Source organism: Aquarana catesbeiana, linkage group LG01, assembly GCF_042186555.1.
Source record: "Aquarana catesbeiana isolate 2022-GZ linkage group LG01, ASM4218655v1, whole genome shotgun sequence".
NCBI classification, from domain to species: Eukaryota; Metazoa; Chordata; class Amphibia; order Anura; family Ranidae; genus Aquarana; species Aquarana catesbeiana.
The window spans coordinates 635597099-635609336 of NC_133324.1; the positions used below are offsets into that span (position 1 = coordinate 635597099).

Sequence of the window (12238 nt, forward strand, 5' to 3'; positions counted from 1 at the left end):
GCAGCTTATCCTCCACTTTCCACAGTAGGCTTTCTGGCAGCTCATTCTCCATTGTCTATACTAGGCTTTCTGGCAATTCATCCCCCTCTGTCCACACTAGGCCTTCTGGCAGCTTATCCTCCACTTTCCACAGTAGGCTTTCTGACAGCTCATTCCCCATTATCTATACTAGACTTTCTGGCAATTAACCCCCCTCTGTTCACACTAGGCTTTCTGGCAGCTCATTCCACACTGCCAATATTAGCCTTTCTGACAGGTTACCCCCACCCCCCCACACTTGGTTTTCAGGCACCTTATCCCACACTGTCCACACTACACTTTCTGTCAGTTCACCCACCACTGTCCACATTAGGCTTTCTATAGCTTATTGCCCACTGTGCACTTCAACAGTAACTTCACTTTTAGGTCTCCCCTAAGTCCAATACCAAATTTCATCTTCTGAGTTTCTATGTGCCTTCATCCTCTGTCATAAAGAAGCTCCCCCTTGACTTCGCTATTGCTGCAGCCCAGATTTTTACCACTGCCTAAATCTGTCCTTTTCTCATTGGGACATGATCAGCTAATAACCAGTCTTTGCTGTCCTCTGTACATGAACAGAGCCCTCAGCCCACACTTCCACTTGTATCTCCCCTCTGCTTCCCCTGTCTCAACTTTTCTTCAACTCATGCTCTGGCTTCCTTTTTTATTTTACTTCCCAAGTCTATATTCAGCTCTTGCTTTACTATTTCTCCCTGCATCACATGGTCAGTAGCCACTCCTCCACTCCTCCACTCCTCCACTCCTCCACTCCTCCACTCCTCCACTCCTCTACTCCTCCACTCCTCCACGACCACTTGCAGTGATCAGTGTCTGCTTTGCCTCCTTTATAACCCACCCATTCATTATCAGCTGCCTTCCTGCTTCCTCTTTTTTCCCCATAATCTGTAATTTTTTTTTTTTAATCATTTTTATTTTATTAAGTCAAATTCCATTATACAATACAACAGTTACAATAATTGTAACATATCTTCTTATCCACCCCCCCCCACAACCACATACATATTACTCATTTATACTACATAAACAAAAAAAACAAAAAAAACCCAGGTTGAGGAAATATACAGTATTTTTAGTCTTATTCATCTATCTTTTGGATGGATTTAAAAAAAAAAGTGCCAATCTATTAAAATCAATTACCATCTTATTACCATTTTATTCGTGCAACACTTCAATAATAAAGAAGGGAACCTCTCTGTACCCTATTAAGTGCATATGATCCATTACCAACTTTAAATCATCATGAATTTACCAAACGCACAAAGAGGAAAAAAAGATCAATATCTTAATCTCTTATTTAGCTCCTATATTTAAGTGTCTAATTTACGTGTTTTTAACAAAATTTTTATTCTCCCTCCATCGTTGCATAAGTAAGTGTTCAATGTGATAAATCTGGGAACAAGGCTATTTGAGCTCCCTCAAAGTCAACCGTTGTCCTATTACGAACTGCTTTCATAATGGCTTCCTTCACCGTATATATCTGTGTATTTTATATATAACATCTCTTGGTTTGTCTGCATTTTGGGAAGTAAAAGATAGGGCATGATGCACCCTATCTATTTCAATCTTCTCAGGTGCCAAGGCCCCCAGAATTAAATGAAATAAGCCAATCACAGTTGGAAGCAACTCAGGGCTGTATTGTTTCAGGCAAGCCCTTCATACGTATATTCCGCCGGCGTTCTCTATTTTCGTGATTGTCCATCTGATCCATAAGAGAATTCAAGACTCTCTCATGATATTTAGTCATATCCTGGGTATCAGCCACTGCTTGTCTGATATTATCCTGGCTCGTTTCCACTTCTTCCACTCTGTGCCCCAGCGCTACTACAGTATGTCCTCCCTACGTCCCTCCACAACTTGTTTACATGAAACTTCAACCGCAGTTATAAGTAATTGAATATCTTTCTTTTTTGGGAGGGCTCTCCGGTGCTCTCCAAGATCCCAATCTACTGTTAGATCTAACTGGGGTGTACCATGTCCATTAATAAGTTAGCCAGATTGGGAATTAGCATAGTGCACCTGTCCTTTGGTTGCTGTTCCTGGATATCCCACATTGATCAAATGCCCTTTACTTGCCATTGGTGATTCACTGCTGGGCCTTGTAGTGCCATTACTCTCTCACAGAGAGCCATTTCCAGGGTGCTTACTGATCCCCCCTGTAATCCCCTCCATCACAGAAACGTTTGTGTCCGGTCCCAGATACTCCCCATCTGGTTCACCAGCAGGAGTTATAGTATCCCTCCTTGCTATTGAGAGGCTGTGGTCTGGGGACTGAAGGCCCTGGCCCAACCTAAAACTATGTGGCTGTGGCTGGGCATTACAGCGCCTCTTCCAAATCCAGCTGGCACTGAGGGGCTGCATTCGGGTGTCTTTTGTCCTCCCTTCAGATCGGGGGAGCCATGTTTCCTTCCCTCATGGGCCGATGCCATTTTAACTGTATACCCGGAGTCTGCACTCTGCGCTGTCAGGTACACTCTGAGCCCGCTTGCCCGTGACTTCACCCCGCCATGCGGTTGTGTGGCTGTACAGCGGCATGGGGACATGCCTCTAGGGGTTTGAGAGCCTGCTTGCTATCGCTGCTAGCCTTCCTGGAGCCCGGGGATCTCGGTGCACTCAGTCAGTGTGTCTGCTCATGCCATGCCCTTCTCTGACTACCCCATGATCTGAAATTAGCTCTGACTCCACCCTCCATGAACAGTTTAGGCTTATAATGAGGATAATTTACTAAAGAAGCTGAAAGTCTTTACTCATAACATTCTGTGTGTATTCACTTTAATTATCTGATCATGTGAAAGCAAATTCTTGTTCACTTTAAACTCCCTCTTCACATGGTTGGATAATTAAAGTAAATAGTCACATATTTTTTTTAAGTAAAGATTCTTAACTCTATTAGTAAATCAGCCTAAATCTGTCTGCAAAATATGTATCCTAGTAAAACATGATCTGATAGCTAGAAATGCATGCTGCTGTTATCAATCACATGAATCAAATCATTAATAGACTCACATTTGTAAGGCCAAGCTCACACAAAGAAGGCAAAGGAGCAGCAAAACAGGCAGTTGATCCCCTTTTTACTGTCCCCCAACTACCTACCTATAAATTAAGATGACAGATACTGAGGTCTCTGCTGTGATCATGATGCTCTGTCGTGCGACTAGTTTTTACCCAGCCACTTGCCAAAGGCGTTATAAACTCACCTAAGCTGCATTTTTTTTAAAACCAAATTAGTCGAGTTTAGCAGTTGGTTGTAAACCTCCATTTTCGAGTTGTACCTATAGGTAAGCCTATAATAAGGCTTACCTATAGGTACTGTAAATATCTCCTAAACGTGCATCGTTTAGGAGATATTTACTTTGTAATGTGCCCATGATGACTCTGGCCAGTCACAGAGCCGGAGTCCACAGCCCCAGAAGGAAGAGGGGCGAACATGGATGCGGCCTCCAGTGGGGACAGTGCGGGCTTCGTTTGCAGGTAAGTTCAACATATTGTGCTAGTATGTGATGCATACTAGCACGTTATGCTTTTACTTTGCAGGGAACAAAAATGGAAGTAAATCCCATCAGCGGGAGTTTAACAGCAGCAGTGTGCATGAGGCCTTATACATCCACAACAAGATATTCCAGAATAAGAGAATACAAGAACCTATATTCAGGGCTGCATCTATATGTGTCAGAATCCTACAACAATATCATAGTAGGGTCTTTGTTCCTTTAACTTCTATCTTAATGTGAGCCTAATAAAATATGTCAGCGTGTGCAAACTAAAGTATCTTTAATTTCTCTAATTAATCACATGTACTACTACTACTACCTCTGTTAATTAATATGCAGATATACAGTATAGCTCTGTACTGCTAGGTATTGAAGTTCTTGCATATGTTCTGTGGCCGTAAGTACACCTTTGCATCTGTTCACAGCTAAGAAAACAAACAGAAAATTAACTAGTAGCAAGTAGCAAGAGATTAATGAATCCCCTAAAACATTTTATTCTGTGGTTTCTGGAACATTCACTTCTGTGTATGCATTGCCATGCGTATGTGTAGATTTAGGTATATTCTATACCTAAGAGCTGCAACAGTTGAATAGAATCGTTAGGCCCCATTCACACCTGATCATTTTGTTACATGATTTCCATAGCACAACGGCGTTCAGATGAAGAATCTAATTTTCCTTATTGTATAGTACAGGACACAGGCTCCTTCAATCATAGACACTGGGTTTATTGTGTTGTAACGTTTTGTAAGTAATGTTGCTGTGTGCACTGGACTCTGTGTCAGAAGCTCACACTTGGTACAGCAGTACAGGGAGGTGCAATATACCCGTCTAGTAAAGCTCTGTCCCTGAAGACCCCCCTCCATGGAGGAGGGGGTATGCCCTTCTGAAGTGGGTGAAGTGAGCTAATATGTCCCCTCCCTTGGGGAGACATGCCTAGAGTCGTGGAGCAGTGAGTCTAGGGCTTAAGGGTCCCCAGGCTCACTGCTCCATGAGGGTCCCCCCATATTGGGTTGTGCCTGGATCCTGGGCCCCTGGGTTGGTGTACAGAGGAGTGGATGGTGTGAATCCCTAGACCAAGAGCACAATATCTTTTTTCCCATCTAATGGGACATTTTGTTACAGCAACCATGTGTCCTCTCAACACATGAAGAGACTTGAGCAGTCTTTAGGTCGCACTGTGTACTGGGTCCTGCCCCTGGAAGTTTCTTCCTGTTTTCCTTCAGTTGCAGGAGCCATTCTGGGCACATGCTTACAGAAGGATGTTCAGGGCACATTCTCTGCTCCACTCCTGGGCTCTGGGCCAAGTGCAAGCCTTCACTAGATTAAGTAGTAGCCTTCAGTTATGAGACACACATGACATTTGTCTTACACATTCCTTCTACTCTGCAGCATAGGTCGTGAGTACCCTTCAGGGGATCCCTTCACCTACACGGATCAAGTGAAGTACAAAGGCATTGGGACTAGGGGGCAGGGGAACACACAATGGACAGAGGGCAATGAAAGAATGGCTCAGGGTTGCTCAGATACCTTGGCTTCAGGCACTTTGGACCTTAGGCTCCTCTCCTCATAGTCCTTTCCTAACCCTTCAGGTACTCCCCATCCATCCTTTTTTAACTAGAGACAAATTTTCAACTTCCACTATGGAGTTAAGGGGGGGAAGGTGTCCCCTACTAAATCTGTTTCAGACTCTGGCATCATGGAAATGTTGCTCATGCCTGAGCTAGGAAATGCTGTCATTATAAAGAATGGGGATGTGTTATCTTGGAAATAATAATTAGAATCAGAAGTGAAGCTGATGCGGGAACCAGTGTAGGGAAAAGTGCTCAGTGATATTATGCAAAGTACGTTGCAAATGATTTCACCAAATTATATGGCACCAAATATTTAATAAGTGTCTATTAGGGCATGGGTATGAACAGGGCCGGATCTAGTCTATCTGATTTGGGGGCGCAGTATAAAAAGTCAGGGGGCATAATGTCAACAGTGTGACAAAGATGAAGGGAACCAGTATTTCTCGTTCATTTCTGTACCACAAGTCACAACCTGGAAATACTATCTGACAGGTAGTACAGAGGCAGTGCAGGAATGAACAGGGAACACGAGTATGCATTAGGCTGTCATTACATCCCCTTGTATCAACTGCCTGCATCAGCGTATCTTCTTACATCAGCCATCCACATCAGAGTGCCCCTTTACATCAACTTTTCCCATCAGAGCCCCCATTACATTATTTGTCCCCATCAGAGTCACCCTTGCATCAAATATTCCCTATCAGAGTGCTCCTTACATCAACTGCCTTCATCAGAGTCCCCCCTACATCAACTGTACCCATCAGAGTCTCCCTTACATCAATTGTGCACAACAGAGTGCCTCAGTGAATGCCCTCTTAAAAACCTAGGGGGAGGGGGCACAGCCCACCCCAGCACCACCCTAGATCCGGGCCTGGGTATGAAGCACATGGAGATGACTAGCATGTCTTGCTGCTTTTGCCTTGGTTAATTAATGAAGAAGCTCAAAGTTTTCCACGCAATATTAACATGTTATAAAGAATTTCTGACTAATACATCTTATTAAATATATGATTACTGTATATTCAAAGGTGTTTTTTTGTTGTGTTTTATGTAAACCTTATCAATCATTATGTTAGTAAAATAGGTAGCAGTTACAAAGCTTGCTAACCCTTATCAATCATTATGTTAGTAAAATAGGTAGCAGTTACAAAGCTTGCTTACCCCAATATAAAATATTAATACTTTCACTTTTTTTCTACTTTGACAGGCAAAATTTAGTTCTGATGGGGGACGTAGGCACAAGACGCTCCAGTCTCGTTTCTAGGTTGCCGATATTTAGACGCAGCACAGTCCGAAAACAAGACTCTCTGCCTTCTTCACCTTCCTCCAACAATACTGGTGGCCTAAACACTTCCTCCCCTTCAAGTACAAATTCCAGCTCAGGTAGCACTGGGAAACGAAGAAGCATATTTCGCACACCATCTTTAAGCTTTCATCACAGAAAAGAAAACAACGATAAATATGAGTCTAGCCAAGTAACACAGATTTCTCAGAGCACCCAAAGCACTTTGCAGAGCCTTGAATTGGAAGAGCAGTCCAAAATAAAGGCAAGAACCTCCACAAGCATTCCTAGCTCATGTAGGAAAATTACTAGATCAGTAACAGAAGACTTTGAAAAGAGAAAGGAACATTCAGGCAATAAGAACGTGTTCACAAACTGTTTAGGTAGAAGTGAGAGAGATGACTCTGGATTTGAAGATGATCAGCAGAAAAGATCTGTGAAACATTCCTCAAGAAGGCTTCTCCCTAGATCATTTTCTTCCCATTACAGGTTTTCCAAGCATGGCTCTCAATGTCAAACTCCACCACCAGCACAAAATGAAGACTGCCCCACAGAAGCTCCTACCCATCCACAAACAGACTCTGTATTTGCTAAGCCAGTACTACATAGTGCCACAGAGGTAAATGAATATACAGAGAGTTCTTTGTCTCCTCTTATATCAGCTGAACACACAACCGCTCCACAAACACCGTCTGACTTTATATTTATGGATGACTCTGCCTCTGAAGCAGATTCCCTGCCAATCAGTGGAAATCAAATACCCGAAAGACAGCAAATGTGCAATCCTGTTTCTACCTCACAAACCTCTGCCAATGCAGCATCTATTCCTACTGAAATGAATAAGGAACTGCATGTAGTAGAAGAAATGTCTGAATGTGATGGTTTGGTCCTTACGAAACAGAAAGCTGATTCAGATGTTAAAAGGTCTGGGCCACATATATGCCCTGCATCTTCTAAAGAACTAATACCAATGTCTGAACTGTCTCCAAGTCATAATATTAATCTTGAAAATGGTACTGAGCAAAAACACAGTGATAAGCCAATGTTTCAAAATAAAGATTACTTTAGTTTGCCAAAGAAATTTGAGCCAGCAGTATCTAAATGTGAAGTGATGCCAACTCCATGTACTCATCAATCTGTGCCAGCAACAAAAGTTTCATCCGAGGCACAGTGTTCACAGATGCACAATGGCCGTGCAAGAGGTATTTATATATCATTTTGTATTTATTTTACGGTATTTATAGGAAATTGAAGTTTAGCAAATACTGTATATCTTCATGTATACTATTTGTTGTTCCTTAATATTATGTAGGAACTAAGGTTTTATAGATTAGTAATATTCTTGAGTATCACAGACAAAGAACATTACTTAGATGTTCTATGCATTAAGGTGAAAAAACTACTGACAATACCGCCGCCCCCAGCCCCCCCGTTTTACTTACCTGACCCCTCGAAAGTCGGCTGCTCGTTCCCGACATCCATTCCGCTGCTCAGCCTGGCCGCTGATTGGCTGTAGTGGATGGATTGGAAGCAGCGCAGCCATTGGCTCGCGCTGCTGTCAATCACATCCAATGACGCTGCACGCTGGGGGGTGGGGCCGAGTGATACAGCGAGCGGCTATAGCCGCCGGCTGTATCACGGGAGCGCGCCCGCAACAACTAACCACCATGCGAGGGAGCTCGCATTGAGGTGGTTAGTTCTTGTGGGGAGGAGCTGAAACAGCTGCCGAGGGACCCCAGAAAAGCAGGTTCGGGGCCACTCTGTGCAGAACGAGCTGCACAGTGAAGGTAAGTATAACATGTCTGTTATTTTTAAAAAATAAAAAAATTACCTTTACAACCCCTTTAAGTTCTACTCTAAGCAAATCCCTTTTAGAGTTTTCAGGACTGTCTTGCCAAAGGACAGGTTGATCTATCTTGGTATTTTTTTTATAAATATATTACATTTCTAAAAGTGAATTGCCAGTTTATGCAAATCCTCTTTTTATCTATTATTATTGTACTATTTTTTTCACTTTTACAGTTTTGTGGCATGCTTGTTGTATTTAAATGGTGTAGATGATGATGTAAAATATAATAAGTTTATGCCAGGTAGCTTGGAATTGCTTGCTCTTAATAAAAATTGAGCATGCACATGCTTTGGTCTACTTTTATCTGACGTTAGTTAAAAATGAAATACATGACAGACTTGCTTTCTTCTAAGTGATAAATCCTTTATGTAAATGAGGAATACACAGGGCTACTAAAATATACATGGAACAGACGGCTTAAAGTTCTGTCCTTCCCAAACTATTATGTCTGAGCATCTTCACAGCTCTTTCAACTTGAGCAGAAGTATCCATGTTAATTAGATTTTTGCATTCATATTACTTGCTAATGAATCTACCCTGTGGCAAGCTAAAAATTGTCATAAACCCCAGCATTGCCTCCAATTAAAATATCAAACATGTTTTCAGCCTTAATTAGACAGAAACCTGGTGAATTAATTGATATTCGGTTTAAGAGATGATATAACAAGACAGTTAATGGATGTATTTTAGGAAGATTGATGGCATCACATGTCAAAAATGTTTTGTAAATTTACTAAACAAGATGATAGATTGTATCAATAACCTTTAGGCAACTTTGACATTGGTTAGACCAGGTTTTTATTTCTGTCTGGCAAGATTCACTTTCTCTGTTGGTTACCATTTTCACAGAGACAATAAGTGGTAGAAATTCCAGATTTTACAGTTTTCAGACAAACAAGGCCAAAGTGAAAATCTTCCAATGGGCACACCTGTTCTGGGGAAAATTGTCTACAAGGGGATCTCCACAAATTTTGGAGAGATGACCTCTCACTTCCTGTTCAATCTCCATGTATGACAGAAAACGAGGAGAACTCTTAGATGGAGTCAGACGTTCTACACAAGAATACACTGTAGTTCATATGGATTGGCATTAAGTACTGAACAGCAAAATGTTAAAGCAGCCTTATGATACAAATAACATGTTTCTAAAATTCTCGCACATATACAGTTAGGTCCATATATTTTTGGACACAGGCACAATTATCATACTTTTGGCTCTGTATGCCACCAGGATAAAATGAAAACAAAACAATTCAAATGAATTTGAAGTGCATTCAGCTTTAATTCAAAGGGTTGAACATAAATATCAAGTACAAATTTTAGGAACTGCAACCATTTTTATAGACAGTCCCCCCATTTTCAGGGGCTCAAATGTAATTGGACAAATGACTGTAATCATAAATAAAATGTTCATTTTTAATATTTTGTTGAGAATCCTTTACTGGCAATGACTGCCTGAAGTCTGGAACTCAAGGACATTACCAAAGACTGTGTTTCCTCCTTTCTGATGTTTTGCCAGACTCTAACTGCAGCTGTCCTCAGTTGTTCTTTGTTTGTGGGTCTTTCTGCCTTTGCCTTCAGAAAGTGAAATGCATGCTCAATTGGGCTGAGATCAGGTGAGTGACTTGGCCATTGCAGAATATTCCACTTCTTTTCCTTCAAAAGCTCCTGGGTTGTTTTTGCAGTGTGTTTTGGATCATTATCCATCTGTACTGTGAAGCGCCATCCGATCAACTTTGCTGCATTTGGCTGAGTCTGGGCTGACAGTATATCTTTAAACCATGCAGAATTCATCCGGCTGCTTCTGTCTTCTGTCACATCATCAATATACACCAATGACCCAGTGCCACTGGAAGCCAAGCATGCCCATGTCATCACATTGCCTCCACCATGTTTTACAGATGATGTTGTGTGCTTTGGATCATGAGCTGTTCCAAGCCTTCTCCACACTTTTTTCTTCCCATCATTCTGGTACAGTTTAATCTTAGTTTCATCCATCCAAGGAATGCTTTTCCAGAACTGGTCTGGCTTTTTTAGATGTTTTTTGCATAGTCTAAGCTGGCTTTTCTATTCTTCAGTCTTATGAATGGTTTACACCTTGTGGTAAACCCTCTGTATTTGCTCTCATGAAAGCTTCTCTTGATTGTAGACTTTGACAATGCTACGCTCACCTCCTGGAGAGTATCCTATACTTGCCTGGATGTTGTGAATGGGTTTTTCGTTACCATAGAGTGCGTTCTTCTTTCCTCAGAATGCACCAAACTGTTGATTTGGCCACTCCTAATGTTGCTGCTATCTCTCTGATGGATTTGTTTTATTTTTGAAGCCCAATTGAAGCCTTATTTTTGAAGCTGATGAATTTAGTACACACGGTCGGACTTTCCGAACGGCAAATGTGCGGTCGGAGCTTGTTGTCGGAAATTCTGACCGTGTGTAGGCTCCATCAAACTTTTTCCATCGGAATTTCTGACACAAAATTTGAGATCTGGATCTCAAATTTTCTGACAACAAAGTCTGTTGTTGTAAATTCCGATCGTGTGTACACAATTCCGATGCACAAAGTTCCACGCATGCTCGGAATCAAGCAGAAGAGCCGCACTGGCTATTGAACTTCATTTTTCTCAGCTCATCGTACGTGTTGTACGTCACCACGTTCTTGACGTTCGCAATTTCCGACCAACTTTGTGTGACCGTGTGTATGCAAGACAAGTTTAAGCCAACATCCGTCGAAAAAAAAACATGGATTTTGTTGTCGGAAAATCCTATCATGTGTACAGGGCATTACAGTGGCCTGTTTCACTAGCATGGACAGCTCCTTTGAATGCATGATGTAGACTCACAGCAATAGATTCCAAATGCAAATGCTGCACTTAGAATCAACTCCAGACCTTTTACCTGCTTAATTGATGAAGAAATAATGGAATAGCCCACACCTGGCCATGAAACAGCTTTTTATTCAATTGGCCAATTACTTTTTGTCCCTTGAAAAAGGGGTGTGGCTATTCTTAAGAGCTGTAATTCCTAAACCCTTCCTCCGATTTGGATGTACATACCCTAAATATATGTACATACCCTAAAATTAAACCTAAGTGTGTGCACTTTCAGCCCATATCCATTATATAACTCTAGCTTAAATATGTTTTGGTAAAAAACTAAAATTGTGCCTGTGTCCAAATGTATATGGACCTAACTGTATTCATGTTGCTAGTAGAAAGTATAAGTGCAATAGTGGGTGTTTATAACCATTATGCCTTTCCTGTAGAGAGTTTGAGCTGAATCTGCCAAGTCCAGCCAGGTGTATAAACTAATATTAATGGTAAAGTGCAAACAACCAAGGCTGGGTTCACATATGCGGCTGTGGTTTGCAGTCCAGAGTCCGGTGTGTTTATGTTCACAAGTTCAGGTGCAAATTTTTCCCTGAATTTGCACCTGAACTGGACCCAAAAACGCACAGGACCCTTTTCAAAACTGCCTCCCTGCACATGTGTGAACCGGCTCTATTAAAAACCAGTCACATTCACATGTTATGCGAATTGGATGCAGTTAAAAACGCATCCAGTTCACGTATATGCAAACCCAGCCTTAGTCTTTGTGCTTGTCTTGAGAACTGCTCCTATGTGTCTTGGGAGAGCCCTGCATCCTAGGTCGAGGCTGTATATAGGACCTTGGATTATCTCCAGATTGAGATTTTGCCTTAAGATTTCTTTACCAGTAATGGTAGTAGACATGTGAGATTCATTTTGTTACGAATCAAAATTCAGATGACATTTTTGTTATTCAGAGATGCGGATATATCCGAATCACAATAGTAATGATTTTCAATGAATCTGAAATAAATTATAACAAAAAAAACTAATTAATTTGTATTAATTTCTTTCATCTGGATGATATGATGCGATAGTTAGGGCCTATTGTTCTTATTAGAAAGCATCCGAAATAATGACTGATCTGAATTGATTCGGATCCATTTGTTTTTACTCTAGTGAGCGTAGTGTGAATATTTTAA

The 12238-nt window shown here is 41.5% G+C and overlaps 1 protein-coding gene across 2 annotated transcripts in view; it reads left to right on the forward strand.

Annotated features, from left to right (window-relative positions):
- CCSER1 (coiled-coil serine rich protein 1) overlaps positions 1–12238 on the forward strand; it is a 1308521-nt gene that overhangs the window by 213741 nt on the left and 1082542 nt on the right. For both annotated transcript variants that reach the window (XM_073601044.1, XM_073601043.1), the window contains exon 2: positions 6309–7585. In XM_073601044.1, coding sequence (XP_073457145.1) covers positions 6325–7585 — 1261 coding nt within the window. In that variant the 5' untranslated portion in view covers positions 6309–6324. The remainder of the gene's footprint in view (positions 1–6308; positions 7586–12238) is intronic.